The sequence below is a fragment of the Oreochromis aureus genome, linkage group 14 (assembly GCF_013358895.1).
Source record: "Oreochromis aureus strain Israel breed Guangdong linkage group 14, ZZ_aureus, whole genome shotgun sequence".
NCBI classification, from domain to species: Eukaryota; Metazoa; Chordata; class Actinopteri; order Cichliformes; family Cichlidae; genus Oreochromis; species Oreochromis aureus.
In genome coordinates this window covers 39,873,539-39,895,787 of record NC_052955.1, presented here as the reverse complement: position 1 = coordinate 39,895,787, position 22,249 = coordinate 39,873,539, and the positions used below count along the sequence as shown (strand labels likewise).

At 43.4% G+C, this 22,249-nt stretch overlaps 1 protein-coding gene across 1 annotated transcript in view; it reads left to right on the top strand.

Annotated features, from left to right (window-relative positions):
• Positions 1–22,249, top strand: part of sgsm2 (small G protein signaling modulator 2) — a 115,447-nt gene that overhangs the window by 84,607 nt on the left and 8,591 nt on the right. Inside the window, exons 4-16 of the mRNA XM_039598236.1 lie at positions 2,919–3,086; positions 4,870–4,937; positions 8,216–8,364; positions 8,499–8,633; positions 11,369–11,493; positions 12,316–12,383; positions 12,720–12,883; positions 13,721–13,853; positions 17,166–17,340; positions 17,949–18,013; positions 18,994–19,139; positions 21,678–21,806; positions 21,918–22,100. Of these exons, the coding sequence (XP_039454170.1) occupies positions 2,919–3,086; positions 4,870–4,937; positions 8,216–8,364; positions 8,499–8,633; positions 11,369–11,493; positions 12,316–12,383; positions 12,720–12,883; positions 13,721–13,853; positions 17,166–17,340; positions 17,949–18,013; positions 18,994–19,139; positions 21,678–21,806; positions 21,918–22,100 (1,708 nt within the window). The remainder of the gene's footprint in view (positions 1–2,918; positions 3,087–4,869; positions 4,938–8,215; positions 8,365–8,498; positions 8,634–11,368; positions 11,494–12,315; positions 12,384–12,719; positions 12,884–13,720; positions 13,854–17,165; positions 17,341–17,948; positions 18,014–18,993; positions 19,140–21,677; positions 21,807–21,917; positions 22,101–22,249) is intronic.

Here is a 22,249-nt window from a genome sequence, read left to right as displayed (position 1 = left end):
CATAAGAGTTAGAGATTGTTCATTTCTGTGGAAGTGAGCAAACTCTGTATTAATAGCTGTACTTGTAAAACATGAAACTGCACACTGCCCAGGGTAAAAAAAACAAAAAACAAACCCTTTACTGTCTGTGGTTCATCCAAGGCATCTTTTATTGGGCGGCTATCACTCCCACCCCGAGCGTGCTCCACATTAACCTCTTTTACTACAGGTGTAAACTTTCAGGATTAAGACAGAACTACCAAATGTTTGGCCCTGTTTTCAGTTTTGAAAAATTCTACTCATTCAAACAATATTATCCAAAAAACCTAGAAACACTGTGTCTAAGCAGATCCTTACTCTGGATCCCAGTAACACTGTGGGGAACCTTCAAGACATTTTTGACCAGGATATGTCCTTCAGTGCACATATTAAACAGACATGTAGGACTACTTTCATTTATTTGCACAATATCACAAAAATTATTCATGTCAGTCTCAGAGTAAAGCTAGCTCATGCATTTATTACTTCTAGGCTGGACGACTATGATTCATTATAATCTGGTAGCTCTAAAAACTCCTTTAGCTTAAACAGAAGCTGCATTCGAGCACTGAGGTGCTAGAAACAGAGAGCACTGGCTCCCCATTAAACCCAGAATCACATTTAAAATCCTTCTCCTCACATACAAAGTCTTGAATATCATAGCAGAGCCTTCGGCTTTCAGGTGCCTCTACTATGAAACCAGGTCCCAGTTTGGACTGGACAGAATCCAAAGTACACAAGCGAGATGAAGAAGAGTGTGTAGGCAGGGTGGAGTGGCTGGAGATGAGTGTCAGGGAGGATTTGTGACAGAAGGAAAGCAGAAAGAGTGAAAGGGAAGGTTTAGAGACAGTAGTACTGGGAATAAGGCAGAAGGTGGATCTGGAGGTGGCAGATGTTACGGTTTGGAGTCTACTTCTTGTACAGTGGTTTTCTACTCTGTGAGCATTTAAAGCACTCTATACAACTTGCCTCATTCACCCATACACACAAGCACTTTCTGCTTTCTATCTAACATTCATACTCTGATGGATGCATCGGGGAGCAACTTGAAGTTCATACCTTGCCCAAGGATATTTGGCATGCAGACTGGGATCAAACTACTGCGCTACAGCCACCCTGCCAGTGACCCGGATGGACAGGATTATAAATGAGCACATTACAGAGACAGCTCGAGTTAGGCAGTTTGGAGACAAAGTTAGAGAGACAAGGTGGAGATGGTTTGGAGATGTACAGAGGAAGGACACTGGAAATACTGGGCAAAGGATGCCAGGCAGGAGGAAAAGAGGTAGCTGAGCGAAGATTCATGGATGTAGTGAAGCAGACGTCTGGTGTGACAGACGAGGATGCTAACGATAGAGTGAGGCAAATGATCCTCTGTGGCGAGCCCCGAAGGGAGCAGCTGAAAGAAGAACGCTATTCTCTCGGTCCCACGTACACACATACACACACATACACAAATACACACACTCACTGGGGGATTGCTATCATCGTGACTGTGGCAGCCGAGCCACATTCAGCACAGACACACAAACACATCCTCATTAGCTTGTAGAAGTGTGTGTGTGTGTGTGTGTGTGTGTGTGTGTGTGTGTGTGTGTGTGTGTGTGTGGCTTTGTTTGATTGCTGTTGAAACACCGAAGATCAAACTCAGTCTGGGATGAAAGTGCTCGTCTCTCAGCCTGACGTTAGTCATCTGCATCCAGATTCATGAATGCTTCTCACAGCTCAGGTCCAGAATAAAAGGACACATTTTGCTTGACGTTGAACAGATTTAGTAATAAAGCAGCCGGTGTTTAGCTATTATAAATATTAATAAGTTATAATGGACTATAGTAAGTGACGCCCTATTATGCTGTTAAATGCTGCCTCCTCATGGTCATAAGTGCAATTTTCGCTCAGCCTTCACACAGCTTATAAAACAAATTCATTCCCTGTTTGCATGTGTTACTGTACATTATAAATTACATTTTTAGATACTTTATGAGGCCTTGAAGCAATATCTACATACATCCAATAATGTTTGTCAGGGGAAAAAAAGTTTTTTTTATTGTAATTATCAAATATTAAATGGTTTTAAAGGGGCAGGAAAAAAATAACTGGTCAAAGGTAGTGCAGCTGAGCATGAGCTGTACCCTGTGTTTCATGCTCCACACCAGTTCTTTGTATGATTATTTAATCATGAAAAACAGAAAATCGATAGTCATAATATTTGTCAGGTAAATGTAAAAGAATGGTCCAACCACACAAACACAGTCAGAAGGTCCAGCTTAGACACTCTGGTCATGCTTGTGCATTTAAGATTTACAGCTATTCAATTCAGTTTTATTTATACAGCGCCAAATCACAACAACAGTCGCCTCAAGGCGCTTTATATCGTAAGGTAGACGCTACAATAATAACCTGTGATGACCCCCTATGAGCAAGCGCTGTGGCGACAGTAGGAAGGAAAAACTCCCTTTTAACAGGAAGAAACCTCCGGCAGAACCAGGCTCAGGGAGGGGCGGGGCCATCTGCTGTGACCGGTTGGGGAGAGGGCAAATGCTCTCAAAGGTTGGGGAGATGTTGAGAGGTGTTGAAACAGATACAGTAAGTTAGTCATTGTGTATTTAGATTCTTATATAAAGTGTCTTCTGCAGAGCCGTTTGAAGGCAGAGAAGAGTAAAAATGTAACTGTTTTGCCCATTTTTCAAATCCCACATAGACTCATTGTAACATTGTAACGTGTCTTGTATCCTTATCCATGATGTTTATTTATTCTTTATCTGTAACTGATAAAGTTGAGGTTTTTTTGCAGGTTGAAATTTATATAAGTGTAGGTCAGCATCAGCCTTAGAAATCCTGTGTGTCACGAGCGCTCCTGCAGGCTTGTTAATTAGAGTAACTGGTGCTTTGTTGTGCAGGAGAACCCAGAGCGTGGGCCACGAACCCCTGAGGAGACAAGGCTCTTCCACCACCAGCCGGCCCCCTCAGCCCCTCTCCGCCCAGGCCATCAAACACATCTGGGTCCGCACGGCTCTCTTCGAGAAAGTTCTGGACAAGATTGTGCAGTACATTGTGGACAACTGCAGGTGAGTTTGTTTTATTGTCTGGTGTTGCACTGTGATGACTCACAGCAATCTACTCCAGGCTTTGTTGTACCTGAATGAATGATCTATTTATGCGCCCCGTTCTTCTCCTGTGTTTGCTTTGTTCTGCGTTCTGTCTGGCTAACAACCACTGTGTGTTTCGACAAGCTGTCCACACACTGCAATTCACTGATCAAAGCTTCAGACATGAAGTGCACTGATGGGGTTCACAAACATGGCAACGGTTATTAGATGCAGACAACCCTAAACAAGACTTGTGCGGTTTTGCTGTTGTATAGTTCCTGTTAAAAGCTGGGCAAATATTGTAAAGTCAGCATTGTGTTCAGACAGCTGCAGCGGAGGTGATCTAATCTGATGTAAGACGCCCACGGTGAATGTCAAGGCTTCAGAAGCCCCTCAGAAGTAAAGAGCATCAAACAGCAACCTTAGTAAACCTTTATTCTGGCCTTTATTGTGAAGCCTGCAGACCTCAGTGCTCTTCTCACTGTGTTTACAGGTTTCACTGGGCCTAACATCACAGATACTGGGAAACAATATTGTTTCAGAAGCGATGAGTGTTGGGGGTTTGGCTGTATAGGACAGCTGCTGATGCGTAAACTTATTATCCTTCCTCGTCCTTATTGGGAGGGAAGTAAAGCTTTTTAATTTAACGCTGGTGTTGGATCAGCTCTCAGTAGTGACAGATGCCTGAAGCCAGGGTATATTTATTTTATCGGGGATGCATCCTTAATGCACAGGCATATCTTCAACCTTTGAGAAATCACAGCACTTGGAAATAATGTGCGCGTGAATCAGCCGTCCAACCTTAACCATCACGGTGAAGCACCCGGCCAGCGCTAATACATAGAAATGAGCTCATCAGTGATTTTTCTACTCACTCGGTCCTCTGGGTGTGCTGCTGCATTCATCATGTGCATAAAGTGTCACTGCAGCTTCTATACACTTACAGCAATCACACTGTTGAGTCAAGTGAAGGGGATAATCAGTGTGATCTCCTACACTTGGAGTATTTGATCACTTTTAAAGATGAACTTGAGCAAACTGTTGGTGCTTTGTTCATTTATGCTGTTTGATATTATCTTGGGTTTGTATAAGCAGCTATGAACAGTTACCCTTGTTCACTTTTGACAGACTTTTCTCCGACCTGCTCCCTGCCACATCCTGCGATCTGTACGCCCCCTGTACTTTTACCTGTGCATTAGGCGGTGGCTCTAACCTGATGTTGAAATGGTTATCCTTAAATGTAGTCTTTATTTTTAATGAAGGTGGTGAGCTCAGATTGTATCTGTGGCAAAATCCTTTCTGCTGCATGTTCTCTGCCACGTTCCTCGGGTGAAGTAGAACTCACCGCTGTCTGTGCCATCCTGGAGGACAGAGTCATGGTGAACTCCCACAGAAACTACTGGAAACTGCTCAATCGGAGCACTCTGTGGAAGTTTGGTGTTATTCAAACACAAGGTCACATTGTAGCTATTCAGCATGAGTTACCATGGTGATTTACACTGGAGCCAGCCAAAAGCCACATCTTCCTAACCCATGTGATGGATCTGTGATGTAATGCAGCCACTAGATATGAGTGAGGGATGGTGATGTAATCAGGCAGGTGTGTCATCTGAGTTTCTATCATGACATCTAGTGTTGCTGAATCCTTGCCTGTTCTTGGATAGTTGAGAGATCATACTTTAACCTTTAACCTGCACTCATCACCTCCAAACTGATCATATCCAGTGACGTGTTTCTTTCTTCTCTGTGTTTCTGATGGCAGTAAATACTATGAGAGGGAAGCTCTGATGCATGACTCAGTCTTCGGGCCCATCTTGGCAGCCCTACTAGGTGAGTATGTTAATGTATTTAATCACCAGAGGCCAGTAAAAAAGCATGTACAGCTGATCATGCAGGTGATTGTTCATATATTCATTTAAATTTGCAAACAAATACACAAGACCGCATTTTCATAACTGTTTGGAATTGGACAGCAGGCAGAGACTCGGAATCAGAGACACCAGGCAGTCAGACAGGAACAGGAAGCAAACAGCTTTGCCAACTTGAGCAAACTAGACAAAGTTAACTGCGAGACAGACTGGTGAAGAGAAAATAAACACTTTATCATCTCTGACTAAAGAGGGAGTTCGGGACACTGATGAGGAGATAATGAGCGCTGATGAGGGGCGGAGCAGAGTATAGTCATGAACAGCTGGGACAGAGACGCACATTAATGTATCCAAACACCTGCTGCATATTTGCTCCGTGCTGAAAGAAAGAACTGAAACCATTTATAATGTAGTGTATATGCATTCATATGGCACTTTTCTAGTCTGAGCATTTAAAGTTCTGACTGCTGCAAGCCATATTTTTTATCACACTTTATATGATGTTTTATTCTATACAAGCACTTAATCTGCCTCACGTCCACGGCAACATTTAACTTTTAGCGTGCATGTTTTGTACTGTGGGAGGAAGTCGGAGGAAGCTGGAAAAGGGGGGGCATCCAGACTTCATGCTGAGGTTTACAGATCTTCTCCTTTGTGTCTTCATCCTTTTGTTGTCCTCTGAGATCGCCAACACGTCAGGGTGGGAAGATGAGCTATTAATGCTGTCCACAAAAACACAACTGTGCCAGAGTTTCTAGTGAAAGAGAGAGACACCAGGGAGCTTCCTCCCCACTCACAGCATGAAGAGAAAGAACATATCCTACACCAGTGGGAAATCCTCCCACGCAGAATGGCTGTAATCAGCATCCATAAATACATCCCTGATTCCAAATATAAATAAAAGCAGATTCACACGGTGGAACTAAAACAGAACAAATGAGACATTTCACTATGTTCCATCACTGCCTGCTCCAGTCTGCGCACCAAAGTGTCCTTGGGCAAGTTGTTTTACCCCGAGCTGCTCCCTGATGTGTTCATTGGATATGAATACATTGTTGTTATTTCATTATATGATAATATTTGTAAAAGCTGCTTTCAGAGACAAAATTCAAAAATAATCACAAACTAATTTTACAAACTACACTTACGGTGTTATTGTACCATTGATATTATTAGATTACTGATATGTAAAAAACAAAAAAAAAGTTGCGTACACAGGTATAAATGTTTGTCCACAAGTAAAGCCACACAGGCTTTACTTGGGAATGCAGCACAGGTGCATTTGGAAACTTACTGTATTTTCCGCTCTATAAGGCGCACTTAAAATCCTTTAATTTTCTCAAAAATCGACAGTGCGCCTTATAAGCCGGTGCAACTCATGTATGAATTCTGGTTGTGCTTACTGACCTCTGACCGATGTTGTGTGGTACACTGCACTCAAAAATCTGTCAAAAATGTTTTAGTACAACTTTGGTAAGCTACGAAGCCGCACCACTTGATGGATTGTTGGAGCATTACGGCCACCGTAGTCAGGAGCCTCGCGGAGCAATCTGGGTCCAAAACTCCGTCTGCTTCAGGTCCCAAAGTCAAACAAAAGTCGTGTCCAAATTCATGGGCTGCATCCTCCTGAGGACCCGGCCTTCGCGGTCTACATGGGCCGGGTCCTCAGAAGGTCGGGTAGGCCGGAAGCAAACGGCTGTGAAATTGGACGGTCTAGCCTTCTGATTTGCATCACCGCTGTCTCGGTGGAGTTTAATAAACTCAGCCGTCTGCTCCTTGCTATCTAAAATATAACAGGACACTGGCGTAAATTCTCGACCATCTCACACTTCTGTTTAATCAGTTTTCTGTTTGACGTTTATTCAGCTGTGTGAAAACCAAGGAGGAACCCACCCGATGGATTAATAAAGTTTTATTTTATCTAATCTAATAACTTTAATCTCAGCCAAACCGATTTACTCAAGAACAAATAAAACACTGAAAAAAGCCAAACAATAACATTTTTAGGTTGTCTAAGTGACTTATATTACGTTTAACCTGAGTAGCGAAAGTCTGCGTGATCTGAAAATGATGTGCCGGGAGTTGTGCCGTTCTCGGCGGTTCTAGTGACCCTCGAGCTCTCGGCTAGCTGTCGAGCTGGTGGGTAACAGACGTCTCTGAAAACGTCGAAGCACTTTTGCAAATATGCGATGTCTTGATAAACTGAACAGATATTTGAAGTTTACACAGCTACATTCTCACCTGAAAATATGTTAAAAGTTTATTTTGTGACCCAGAAAGATTAATAAGAATGAATTTGGACACCCCTCAACACTGCAGCATCACTGAGAGTTAAAAACTGTCTAAATTCTTTCATTTTCATAAAATGATCAGAGTTGCTGCTTTACCAGGTGTAACAATTAAGTTTAACATCCAGGCATCCATGAAAACAGAACTGATTAAATTTAGCGGAGTTAGAAGTTAGCAGGAACGTTTGTAGGGTTACTGAAGTTGGGCTAGCTGGTATATAATGATGTGCTACGTGATCGCTAGTGACACAGCTATGTTAGCATAGCATAAAGACAGTGAAGCTGGAGGATGAATGCTAACTTTTTTCCACTCGATAAAAGTTAACGTGAGGGTTCCCAATGGTTAGGGACAAATGCAATCGCATGGCAGGATGCTGTAAACCGACCAAACTTCAGTCAGGAGAACAACTGAGATAATCCATCCACAATACGAGGTTAGTCATTAATATACTGCAACAACATGGGAATAGAGCGGCTGTGATGGAATACAGCATTAATGAATCAATGGTACAGAAGTGGAGGAAGCAAAAGAATGAGTTGAGTAAAGTTTGACTCATCTGACTGTTTGGTTTTGCTTAATGCGCCTTGTGGTCCGAAAAATACGGTACATTTGTGCCACACTGTTTTATCTACTAGTGAACCATTGTGATGACCTGGTGAAATATGCAGGGTTGAGCCCATCTCTCACTACATGCCAGCCCTGATTTACTTTGGACAGGAGGACAGGCTTATATTGCTCTTGTTTAGCTGCACAAAGATCTTGGGAATACAATATTGTTAGCGATGAAGAATCCTCTTTAATAGTGTCATTTGATCATTCATTTGAATTCGAAAATGTACGTGCACACAGGAGCGTGTCGTAGATACGCTGCAGGTTTTCCATCACATATGCAGAAATGAGCAACATCAAATGTGTGCTTAAAGACCATGTATGTGTGTGCTGTCTTTTCAGTGGGGCCGTGTGCTCTGGAGTACACAAAGCTGAAGACTTCGGATCATTTCTGGACAGACCCCTCAGCCAATGAGCTGGTTCAGCGCCATCGTATTCACGGGGCCCACCGGGGCCAGGACGTCTTAGCCGGCCGCCGGCCTGCTCTGGGGGTTAGTACAGGGCATCCTCCGGAGGTGTTGTTCTGTGGAGGTGTTGTTCTAAGGATAGATCATCGCTGTGTGTAGGATTGGTTTTCTCGTAGGAGTCGTTCGTTGTATAAACTGGCTGTTCGTTTCTTTTCTAGATCCGCAAAAGGCAGTCGAGCGGCAGCATGTCAGAGGACAGGTTTGCTGCATCAGCGAGGGAGTATGTGGAGTCTCTTCACCAAAACTCCAGAACGCACCTTCTCTATGGCAAAAATAATGTCCTTGTGCAACCGGTACATCTCACTGTTTTTGTCCCATCATCCTCTGGAGTGGTTTCAGTTCCTCCACAGTCTCACAGCCCAGACATATAGTGACAATACTTGTACTTTGGTAAAGGGTCAACATCTCAGTCCAGTCTGATGTTGGATCCTCCAGTTTTTCAAACAAGCCGCTGAGAGTGTGTCCTCACTTTGACCAAACTTTACATCCATCAAAAAAAACATAACAACTTGATTTGTTATGTTTTCTTTTGATTTATCCAAGAAGAAAGTTTGGATATATTTCTTTCTATTACTACGACACGTGTTCACTTAGGGCAGCGGTCTCAAACTCGCGGCCACGTCATCCAACATTGATGCCCGCAGTGATTGGCCGGCTGTGTGAGCGAGAAAGTGTGCTGCGTTATGGACTTTTTCTCTGCAGCACTGATTTTGTGTTGCACAGCTAATTCTGTCACACAGCAGTGTGCAACACAAGAAGACACTCTGTCAAATATTGCAACATTATCAGAAAAATAATATCTGCTAACACAGCTCGACTTTATCCTCCACGCTCACATGGAGCCTTGAAAACAAGTAAGAACCATATATCAGCAGCTTAATTAGACTAAAGTGCCAATGAAACAGGTGAAAAGATATAAAGAAATAAATATGGCACAGGATGAGCTAATTTCAGTATGTGTCATTAAGTTTTAGAGTCAGTCTGTTCTAATATAAAATCAGATGATTCAGCTCATGTTGGCTGAGTAAAGAACAAAGCAGTGACGGAAGAAATCAAAAAGAAACAGCAGCTCTGGATGATCCACGAGTATTTCAAGTCGTGTGACAGCGAGCTGTCTGTGTCACAAGATGCATTTCATTGCATTAGTATGCACCTGAAGAATATCAGCAAGAGGAGGGAAAACGCAAATGTAAGGATGTAACACTTTAATGTTCCTGATTCTGCTCTTAGACTATGTCTATAGTGTGTGTGAGATATAATGTGACAGCTATGAGCTTAGCTTTCTGAAAAAATCTTGGCATAAACTTTGATAAAGGTTGAAACTTTGTGTAGCTGTCAAAGGTTGTGGGGCTGTGTAGGCCCCGAAGCTGCTGCTTTTTTAGAATAGCAGCAGTAATCCTTGGAAGCCTACACACTGTACGTGCAGCGCTCACAGACGGCCCTCAGCGCCCACTCAGCTTGTCATGCAGGCAGAGAGGACCCAAATGCAGGCCCCACAGGCTGACAGGATAAACAAAAGCAAACCTTTATTTAGGCAAAGTCCAGAAAGTCAGTATCCATAAAAAGGAAAGGCAAACTAATCCTTTAACTGACAGAGAGCGCACCGGGAAACCACAGGCCAGAGGGAGGAATATGTCGTACACACACATGCAATCAAGGGAGGTAAAGCTGAATCCAAGATAAATGGGACAAAAAACAAGAAGACCGAGACTAGAGGGGAGGAAGAAACTACATTTCAAAACTAAAACCATAAAGAAACCAAACAGGAAACAGCTGTTATAAGAAAAACTCAAAGCATCACAAGAATCCCAAAATGAAAAAACAAACCTCGCGTTGAAACCCCGAGGGTCCATAACCGAGCTGCTAAAAGCATAAGTAGTAAATTAGAACTGTGCTGTACAGTAAAGTAGTTTGTGTGTGAGATCTTTGAAATCACAGCTATCTTGCTTCCGCCTGCGTTGCCACGCAGCTCCAGCATGTTTGGCCCTGACCATGTTATAATGAGCACACGTATGCCTCCCACGATGCCTTTCTCCGAGCCCCGCTAACAGACATGCAGATGAATACAGCACTCGCTGCACTGGTGTGCAAAAACAGCACTCTCTCATCATGACCTACTGATCGGCAATGACATGAAAACCACAACAAGTGAAGCGACCTTGTTACAATGTGAGGGATGTGGATGTTACTCTGACATGTAACACCCACATAAACAAAGCCTGGTATCGTTCGCATTTCTGATGATTGAAATTCCAACCTACTGAACTGCAAACAGGACTGAAGATATGTTAGCAAAGCACAACTGAACATTACCTCAGTGTGTTAGTCTAGGAGATACTTGAAGGCACAGAACACGAGTACTTCACAGAGATCACGAGGATAAATTCAGGCTTTTGATGTGGCTTAAATATAATTCTTAAACCTGGACCATGTGACATTATCATCACACTTCTAACAAATTAGATTCAGAAATGTGTGATGAGTAGATAACAATAAGAAAATAGAAAGCTAGAGAAAGTCTGGCATTGTGGGAATAAATGTCAGAGTTGGGCAATAAACAGTTTCCTTATTTTAATAAATCAGAAACATGAATCAGAGGCTGATGAGCACATCTTACTAAAACAGCAGATTATCAGGGTGTGTTAAATAATGCTGGGATCATAGAGCACACAGAGCTCAAAGCAGTTTCTAGTGCCGTGTGAAAAAGCTACGTTACAAAAGTTTGATGCAAAAATATCCTCGTAATTGCAGAATTAAGTTTTTATGTTGTCTTCAGTATAAAAATTATCTGGTGATGCTCACTCGACATCAGTGTGTACAGTGCAGACACATTATGCTTTCTCTCTGCGTCCCACAAAGCATCACAGCACTGCTGATCATGTTCAGCAGTGCTGTGATCTGCACAGCAGAATAAGGCAGAGTGGTGCTGAGGAAAAGCATCTCATGTCACATGTTTGGGTAAAAGCGCTGTATTCATCTTGGTGTTAACAATGGTCCATCTCTTCCTCCTCTCTGTTTCACGTGGCAGAAGAAGGACATGGAGGTTTTACGGGGTTACTTGTCTCTCCATCAAGCTGGGGATAATCTCACGCTGAAGTGGACACCCAATCAGCTCATCAATGGCACACTGGGAGACTGCGACCTGGAGAAAAGGTAGCCAGAGTGTATGATCACATGAGCTAACGTCTCAGAAATGAACAGTTTGAATGCATCAGATAAAGTCTGCTTGATACAAAAACAAATGTAGTAAAGAAATGCAGATGTGTGCACACACACGTTTGACACATCGCAGACGGATTGTCGTGCCGAGATTTTTAATACGGTATCAGATCATCACTGCACCTGTGGTAACAGACACACCTGAAGCAAATCTACAATGTGTCATTCAGGTGTCACAGGATGTATTTCAGGATGTTGTGCTGTTGTTGTTATTGGCTGACAGGTGAGTGTGATCCTCTGCTCTGGCTCTGATAAATACCTGCATTTACGAACACATCAGTCGAGATCAGTTGGTGAATTATGTCTCGTGTTCTTCTTCTCACAGCCGGGGGGCCATCCTGAGGTTATACACAGAGTTCTGCTTCACATGACAGAATTGTTTTAGTAAATCAGCCCTTCTGTGGATAAATGCTGCTCTCTGTGTGAGACCTGTCCAGAGATCAGTTTCAGAGGAAAGCTTTCAGCCTCGTGACAGAATGTACTGATTCATGTCTCGCTGATCTAAATTATCTTTCTACTTTCAGGGAGAAATACTAGATAGGTCGATATAGATATATAGATGTGCATCATCTATCAACAGATTAATTTAACCTAATAATGTCTGCTCTCTTTTTTTGGACTGCATTTGCTATGATTGGGTCATACACTAACTATGTGTGTGTTCCTGGGTTCATGCATTGTTTGTGGATCACCAGCAGAACGCTGTCCTCCCGTCACTCTTCTGTTACTAATCCAACACGCGTCCTTCTCCTTTAGTATCTACTGGGATTACGCACTAACTGTTCCTCTGCGCCAGATAGTATGCATCCACTGTCACCAACGTTGTGAGTACACTGCTGAATTCAGTCCTACACACACACACACACACACACACACACACACACACACACACACACACACACACACAGTCTGTCATGTCAACTTTAGATCATGTCATGAAGAATCTGTGTTTCAAATGTAGCTGTATCAGACTGGATATCACTGATCATGACAAAGTATAAACAGAGAATCCCTCTCCTCCTTTTCCATTTCTTACATGAACAAACCTTCAGTTTCTTTTTACAGTATCACAGTTCATGTCTTGTCCATTATTAAAAGACAGTATTTGATCTACTTTGTTCCTTTTCTTTGCCTGTTCATGTCTCTTCCATATATTCCAGCTGACTGTGGGGGGACACTGGTTCTGGTCAGTCAGGACGGGATCCAGCGGCCGCCCCTGCACTTTCCCCCTGGTGGTCACCTGCTGGCCTTTCTCTCCTGTCTGGAAACGGGCCTGTTACCACGGGGCCAGTTGGAGCCGCCTCTCTGGTCCCAAAAAGGAAAGGTAATAGCATGATTTAGGTTACAAATGAAGATCATAAAACACTAAAATAAAATAAACCACACTGAAGTGTAGGAATAAAGTAACACCAGAAAGGCCGTCAGACTGTAGGTTATAGTACAGAGTACAGTCTAACTTTGAGACAATCTGAACACAAGACCAAAAACTCAGAGTTTAAACTTTCTGCAGGTGATGAGATGATGCTGTGACCAATAAACAGTTTTTACATGTAGCACTTATATTTTGAGGCTCGAATCGAAACCTCTAAACTGTGAAGGAATTTCTAAATTTTATATTTAACTAAAGTTCATCACCATCGACATAAAAACTCAGCTGCCCTGCGTCAAAAAGTAGTCCCCCCTCAAACCTAATAACTGGTTCTCCACCCTTAGCAGCATCAACTGCAATCAAGTATATGACAGAACTTTACTGTTGAGTAGGTTTGGACTTTTATCCCTTAATAAATGAAATCACTACATGTTGTATTTGCTCGGGTTGAACAGTGGGGCAAACGCGCAAGAAGCCCAGGATTTAGACTGCTCCATTTGATTTTCCTGTCTACTCGTGGCTCTTTTACATCAGTGAAAGGTGATATCTATAATATGAGCACAACCCCCCTAACCCCACCTGCAAGTCAGATGGCACGTTTGGAAAACCAGCCAATCAGAAGAATGCTGGCATAGTCAGTTAAAACAGCTGTTTTAGACAACAGCTGAACCAAAGGTCTTAACCAAAGTGGCTCAGTGTTGGAGAATCCCACAAAGCTAATTTAAGAGCGTCCCATTAAACCTGTTTAAGTTGTGCCTTTGACCTGCATCACATGCTAAACCTGTCCTACAGGGAAAAGTATTCCCTAAACTGAGGAAGAGGAGTAGTGCCGCCAGGCTTATCGACCAGGAAGCCAACGGCGAGGAGCAATCGGCCGCCGACTACGTGTTTCGCATCGTCTACCCTGGATATCGATACGAAGCCAGTAAGTAACAGCGCAGGCTTCCACGAGGCAGACGTAGCTGCTCGTAACCAAAACGAATCTTGTTTTGTGGCGAACTCTAATCTGATTAACGGCTACATGAATGTGTTTGTAAAGCACCCTGGTTTCTTTCCCACAATACTCTTGCAGAGGCATGCAGGGCACCGCTTTTCTAACTTTGTTCTCTGTTGTCCCACCGGTGCTAACAGTCACTATAAACTACCACCACACCACGGGCAGCCGCGCTCCATCGCTGGATGATGACGAGGAAGAGGAAGATAGGCTCCATGCTATGATCTCAATGATCTGCTCGCGGAACCTCACAGACCCTAATGTCATGAAAGGTTTTTATCACCTTAACACACCTACCCGACCCTGCTGCCCCACCCTCACCAAACCCTGCTGCCCCACCCCGAGACCTCACCTCCGCTTCACCTGCGCTTTCTTGCCTCCCATTATGTTGTCTCAGGCCCTCTCCCCTCCACCTCCCAACCCCACCCGTTCCAGCTTCGTCTGCCTGTGTATGTTCTCCCCGACTCCGAGCCCAACAGTGAAGCATGGACTAGGGATGGTTGTGTTAGCAACTAAACACAACCAACGAGCAGCGCTTAGAGCATTAACATATTTATGTGAGATCACGGTAGGCCCATCCAGTGAATACGGATAGTCAGCAGTATACTGCTGGAGTACGTCAGTGCACCACAGACGTGGATGAGGGAGTTTCTTAAAGAAAATCGCCACAGATTAAAAATAGATGGAAGAATCTTTTGGTTGTTTGTCCTGTGTTGATAATGAGTTCTGGTTGGTGGAAGCTGCAGACTTAAATATGATTTTCATTTTAGGCCGCAACATCGTCTCGCACAAGCTAAAGGTCTTCTACTGTCTCCATCGAGGTTCTGGTTGAGCGCACTAATCAGTATTTCATATGCATCATGTAAAATGAAGGGTGTCCTTATCATTTCCAGCCTACAGAAAATTAGCCCCACATTAGAACCATGAACAGAACTTTTCAGACTCGTCTAAGGAAGAGGCTTTTGTTGTTGTTGTTGTTGTTTGCTCTTGTAAGAAACACTAAATTCTTCATTCATTGACTTTGTGTCCAGCTGCACCACACGAGTTAGTAGCTTCTGAGAATTTTTAGGGCACTGGGTCAGAAAAAAGAAGGAAAGTACCTCCCAAAAATGTGCACCTGTTTGCAGTTAGCATGTTGGTTATTTGGTCCAGAGTTTGTGTAGCTGACTGACCGTAGTGACACATCCATTAGACACTGGTAGCATATCCACTACACAACCCAATAAAAGCTCGCTAACGTCCCTCTGAGTGACAGCTCAGTGACATGTTACAAGTGCTCTGAAGCGCTTCTTTGTAACCTCCGCGGGTCTTTTTGTTAAAAAGTTTAAAAATGCTACATTGTAAAAAATCTTGAAACAAAACAGAGTTTCAGTGATTTTCGTTGTGGACAAACCATTTTCCCCAGTAAACGTTCATTAGGAGACGTGGCTGCCCTGTTGGTGTTATGGTGAGGTAACACACGAAGGATTTTTCAGTTAAACAGCCTTTTTTGACTTTGTGTAAGCAAAATGAGAATAAAAGAGTCATTTAAAAAATGGTTGCATTGCTATGACAACACAGTTTCTGGGGAGCACCACGGGGGCTTCCACATCCTCCGTTCAGTGTGCAGCTCAGGGCTTTTTTAGGATACTTGGTAGAGTCGGATACAGCAGCATCTCAGCCCCCGGTTATCTGTTCAAACCACAGCATTCACTTCTAAATAGTATTAGTGAAAGCAGTTTCTGTTCTAGCTGGAAGTTGGACGTTGTGATCCAGTTTTAAGAACACGCTGCCGTTACGCGTCTGGTTAATACCGCAGCAGCTGATAACACACTCCCCCCGCCGCCTTCCTGCTTTCACTCTTTCTGTTTTCTCCATCTTTCCAGCGCTCAGTAACACAGATAAATCCACTTCTTACACAAACCTGCGAAAGACAGGAAACACGCTATCTGATGAACAGACTTGTTTTATAGTCACTGCAAATGTCTTTCAGCAGGTTTCAGCACAGATCCAAGCTTTCCCAGGTGTCCTCGCCTAGCCCTAGGGGCTGCTTTGCATTCTGGGATGCTCCTTAGAGTAAAAAAAGGGTTTATCTGTTGAAGCATGCCCGAGTCCTGTTGGGTTTTCTCTGTCATGGCTCTTTATTTTTGCACTCTTGACTCTGTTTCCTTTTGGCTCTTTCTTTTGTCCCTTGCGACATGCTTGACAGTGTTTGCATGGGGACTCTGCGCCTGTTTGCTTTTTTAAAGAACGACTGTGTGTTTCTGCATATCTGTGATGGACTTTCTCACAGTCTCCTCTGTTTGTTTTTGATTTCTCTCTCCTCTCCAGTTTCTTCTTCTCTGTTCGTGCAGTCATTCGCTGCAATGCTGTTCACTGTAATTCTTCACTAACCCCACCACCCCACCCTCCCCTCGCCCCGTCCTCCACCCCTCTCATTATGGTCCTGTGGGGTTCCGCAGTAGTTGAGACGTGGAGTCCTGGTGTGAGCGGGGTTGCGTTACTGAGCCCAAACCCAGTGTCGATCACGTCTAGTCCCAAAGTAAATAAGGAGGGGCCGATGTCGGTCTTGCTCCGGCACAATTTCTCTTTGCTTTTTTGCTTTTTTCGGTTCTGAAAATGACTTTTTTTTATGGGGGGTGTTATCGAACGACCAAAGCACAGCTTCATATTCATGACAGGTCATCAGCTCCAACCTGAAGAATTAAGGTGAAGAGCATTTGTTAATGTTTTCTGATTTCTTCCCTCCCCTGTGTGTGCCCTGTTACCGGTGTCCATTTGTTTTGGTTGTTTCGAGAGGATTTCTTTTGACGTCTCTTGTCTTGTTCTGGTTTTATGCATCCTGCACGGCCTGAGCGTGAGCCTCGTCCCCGCCCTCTCTACTGTCAGTTCCTCCTGTCTTCTGCTCTCTCGTTCATCTGGAGCATCGTCCCGAGCTCCGCTGTCTCTCTTGCCTCCTCTCTGAATGAACTGAACCGGCATCCTCAGCCTGTTTGTCCCACGGCACTGTTCCCGCTTCCCAAAACCATCCCCTTCCACTTTTGGTTTCCTCTGTTTTTCGAGCTCTCATATTTAACACGAGTCTAAAACTCTCCATCTCCTCATTTCTTAATATTGTGATGATGTATTTATGGTTGAGCTGAGGGACTAATGTCATAATATGTAAGGCTTAGCCTTTCACAGTAGGAGAGGAGTGTGGGGAAAAGAAAAGTGTCTCAGAGCACTGAAACCTCTCTGTCTTCTCGTTTTCCTTCTCTGGCTTAGACCACGGGGACATGATGGACACGCAGGGCTTTGGAGGCAGCCCGTCGTCGTGGCAACAGGCTGAAGTCACCACTCATGAGTCCCTGTGCCAGTCCTGCTCCACCGCTGGCAGCAACGTGTCCTTTGACTACGCGTCTGGCTGTACCTGCATACACGACCCGTCAGATATTCACACGTATGCATTAAAGCAGAAGCTGCACACGACTCTGCCAGTTATTTGTTTAAGCTACCTGCAGCGTTGCATTAGTTTACATGAGTTACGGCCGTGGGGACTCATTGTACAAATTTGAGAAAATAAAATTAATCAGATATTCTAAAAGTAAGAAAACACTGAATTTAACCAAAGTTTCTAATTCTATAGTAAAATATTGTATTTAAGAGCCACGTGAAAACAATACACACGTTCTTCAGTAGCTGATATTTATTCTAATGCTCAGAAACTAACAAGAGTTAAAATCAAGAGTAAAGGTGCTTCTTTAAAAAATATTCTTGAAGCCTTTATTCATTTAGTATTAATATGATGCCATACTGAAGATATACACAGTGTACATGAGGCAGGACAAACGGGCCATGAGCAGAGCTTTACTCGTCTGTGGAAATAATCAGCTGAACACAGAGAAAAGTAGCAGCGACTTGAGACGACTGTGGCTTCTTAGCTGTAATACAGTGAGAGATTGTACTGAACTGTGCACTGAGAAACCACAGGCATGTACAGATCGATGAGATGGATCCATCTTCTGGAACCGTGTGACGATAACAACTGATGTCTTTTGTTTTCTGCAGTATTCCTCTGAAGATGCTCTGCCAGAACATGAAGCGGCAGATAGTCTCCAGAGCCTTCTATGGATGTAAGCACACTTTATTCATGCACTTTGTTTCGAGCGTCTTTATTTGTGGCCAGAGCTTCATATCGTATCATTTGTTCCACCTGGACTTTACTGAGATGTTCAGTGTTGGCCTGGTTTGATTTAAATGATGGTCTTAAATTAACAGTTTCATATATCCAATATGTTTGTGATGTAATGAAGTAGGCCTCTTAATTCATAAATAACACCTGTAATAAATACTAGATTAGATCTTGTGTCACACATACTGATTTACTGAGTTTAGTGCAGCAGTATGAGAACCTGCTGACCTGTGCAACCCTTTGAATTACCTGAACTGAATTACCTGAAAAAAAATAAAAATAAAAAAATAAAATAAAATAAATTTAAAAAAAAAAAAAAAAAAAAAAAAAACCCATCTACATCTCATATGTAATGAATCTGATGTGGTTACATATTCTTTTATATATTTTTCTATATTTTCTTCGGGGTTTAGTTTGTTTCAGATCATCTGATAAAATGTTACATTAGACAAAAAGCTTCAGTCACAGTTTTAAATGATTCATTAAGTTTTCAAACCTTTAAGGCCTCGTGTGAAAAGATGAGTGGGACAAAATTCCTCCACAGTGATGACGACTCATTGCCGGTTATTGCAAACACATGATTGTAGTTCTTGCTCCTAAGTGCGGCACAATCAGTTCACTTCTATTTCTATAACACCAAATCACAACAACAGTCTCCTCAGTGCGATCGATGGCACTTAGTTTTTCACACAGGGCCAGGACAGTTTGGATAACTTTTCCCTTAATGAATGAAAAAAACCTGCATTTTGTATTTACTCTGGTTATTTTTGTCTAATGTTAAAATTTAGCTTGATGATATAAAACATGCAAGTGTGGCAAATATGAAAAAACGATGAAATGAGGACCTGTATGTTTGAAAGACTGATTCGAGCTAAACGTAGTCTCATCCTGACCCTACTGTTGTGCACATGTGCCCTTCAGGGCTGGCATACTGTCGACACCTGTCCACAGTGCGGACTCACCTGTCAGCTCTGGTCAACCACAACATCGTCCCCCCAGACAGACCCTGCGAGGCATCCGGGGGCCTCAGCAAAGAGGTGTGGAGCAAGTACCAGAAAGACTGCAAGGTGGGTGCAGCCATTAATCCTGCAGGCCCTGCAACCTAACGAGACTGCCCGGCCCTCCCCTCAGTCTGACACCCCCCACCTCTCACACACAATGGCAAATTTAAAACCCAGACACCACAGCAAATTGCCAAGTCATCATCTTGTCACGGATATTGATCGGCACTCAAAGACACTGTAAGTTATGGCTGTTTTGTGCTGTGCAGCGACTCTGTGAGTCGTATTTACAGTAATACTTGAGAAAGTGAGGTCATCTGATCCACACTGTGAGAAACGCTCCTTCAGAGAATAATGAGGAGCAAAGCAAAGCAAACAATGCTGGAGGATTAGCACAGGAAATATCTGCTGTGCTGCATAAGAAACACAACTAACCGAGTTACTGCGTGGGAGGAGCTGCACTCATGTTTATCTAGGAGTTTATTTATCAGGGACAAGTACAGAAAAAAGTCCAGTGCACTGTTCATGTGCATATAATTTCTGACATCAGCCCTTGATTGGTTTAAAAAGTGCCCGTCAGGAAGAAGAAGGTCCTGGTTTGAATCCACCATGTGGCCGGGGCTTTCTGTGTGGAGTTTGCATGTTCTGCTTGTGTCTGCGTGGGTTCTCCCCAGGTACTCTGGCTTCCTCCCACAGTCCAAACACATGCATTTAGTGGGGTTAACTGGTGATTCTAGATTACCCGTGGGTGTGAAGGAAATTGTGTCTCATCAGGCGCAGTGGGCTGTACTTCCTCGTCAAGTCAGATACATAAAGCATGAAAAAGGCCAAGCTGAGTAACTGTATAAACTCTATAGAAGTCATAAAACCTTTGTTGCTCTTGTTTGCAGATTACTAATTAATGAAACTTCTTGCCTAGAATATAGATTATGTTTAATCCGAGCGTTGGGCTCTGTGGAACCCAGAACCTACTAATCCCTATGGTGGTTTACACACAGACCCGGTTTAATGCACCAGATGGGCTTTAGCATCCTTCCCAAGGATACTTAGACATGCAGCCTGGTGTAGTTTGGGAGTCAACCGCTGACCCGGTCGACCTCCTGAGCGATGGAAAAAAATCCCTAATAATCCCTCACACCATGATCCCTGTAAGATATTCCAGAGTTTCAGCATGTTTTATTTAATAACATCCAGTGAACTTCATAGGTGCAAATAACAAGTAATAGATAAGAAGCTAAAAAGCTATGAAGGTAACAAACAGATACAAACAGCTGGAACAATATGATGAACGGTCCTGTCAGCGTTGACTCGGATCTTTTCTGAATCCACCCCGTTACACATGACAGCTGTATGCAATGACACTTTTCAGTGAATATAAGTGTCTTTGTGTCCAGAACAGACATGAACACGACGCACATCGACACGGGCCAGCCCGCATCGTCCTGCTGGCCCAAACAGCTACTAGAGCATCAAACGCAGCTTAATCCTCAGCTGAAAATAGAGCCCAAACAAATGCACTGAATGTCATTAAACTGTTATCAGCTGGAAATGTATTCAATTTTTTTAATAAATTAATGAAATGTTAAGCTGTTCTGAAAGATTTTTACCAAACATGGTCGAGAAGCTGTGAAGTCTGAGACGAGGACAAAAGGCTAAGTATAATGATACCAGCGATTAATCACTGCAGCTTTATAGCTTCTGAAAGTCGTCCACTCCTGTGTGGACAGACGTGAGGCTCTTCTAAGCAAAAGGCTTCCACTTATTGTACTTAAGTTCAAATCCGATTACCCGTCGGTGTAAATGTGTGAACAACTGCCATGTTAGCTCTGCTTAAGCCAACTTTATGTCTGATAAACAAAGTTTGAAGCTGCCTGTGTCTTATGAGCAGAGCCAGGAGGAGGAGAAAGCTCTGAATCTGAGTAGTGCAGTTAGAGCGGTCTGAAGCTGACGTTTGCAGACCCCAGTGTGTGACTGTGTCCATGCTCAGTGTGAGTATCCACCATTAAAACAATAAATGGTTAAATGCAGCACAGTTTGAGAGCAGCGCCTTCCTGCACAGTGCTAAACTAGCATTACTACCTGTTGTGTTTGTAAAGCACAGAGTCATTTTATTAACACAAAGTATACCAAAGCTGAACTCTAACTTTGTGAGCCTCGGTTTCCTCATCCTGCACTCATATATCATTCCACCTGCTGATGGAGCATATTAATTGAAAGTGGAGGATGGTGCACTGTTCCTGCTGTCTCCACTCTCTCCTTCGCTCTAATGAAAATTTAATGAGTTTCAGTGAAATGAAGTCTCCGTGTGATACCATCGCAGCTATTAAAGCAGCCACCGTAATCATTCATCAGCTCCAACAAAGTCATCATTACTAATTTACACTCTATTCATATCTGTGTCGTTTATCTTCCGCTCTAATCTACGTCTACTCCCGTACGGAGCTCCATCACTCTTTCACTCCTTCCATTATTGATGTGCTTCCTCTTCCTCTCAGACCTTTTCTTGTCTATTATCTTTCCTCTTTTTTGCCTACCTTCCTGATATAGTTTCTATATATATGTGTGTGTGTGTGTGTGTGTGTGTGTGTGTGTGTGTGTGCACAGAACTACAAGGAGCTGGAGCTGCTCCGGCTGGTTTATTACGGTGGAGTGCAGCATGAAATCAGAAAGGAGGTGTGGCCTTTCCTTCTGGGACACTACAAGTTTGGCATGAGCAAAAAGGACATGAGTAAGGTACAGTGCACCTGCACACACACACACACACACACACACACACACACACACACACATTCTTTGAATTTGCCCCTAATTTAGTAAAACCCTGTGTGCTAATTCCCACTGAAGATCGATGCAAAGATCAGCGAGCGGTACCAGCAGGTGATGCGGGAGTGGAAGGCCTGTGAGGTGATCGTCAAGCAGCGGGAGAAGGAGATGCAGTCGGCCATCTTTGCCAAGCTTTCCTCGGGCAGCAGCATCGACAGCCACGTCCTGCGGCTCGTCCACAGAGACTCCACACTCAGCAATGAGGTGAAGGGCTCAGAGCAATATAGCATCCACTCAGTGATACACTTTATTAAGTTGGGAGGTGAGAGTTTATTAAACGTTATTATGAATCTGAATATACGCTGTATGAGGTGAGTTTCATACAAGCAATATCCAAAGTCTTTGTTGGGTTG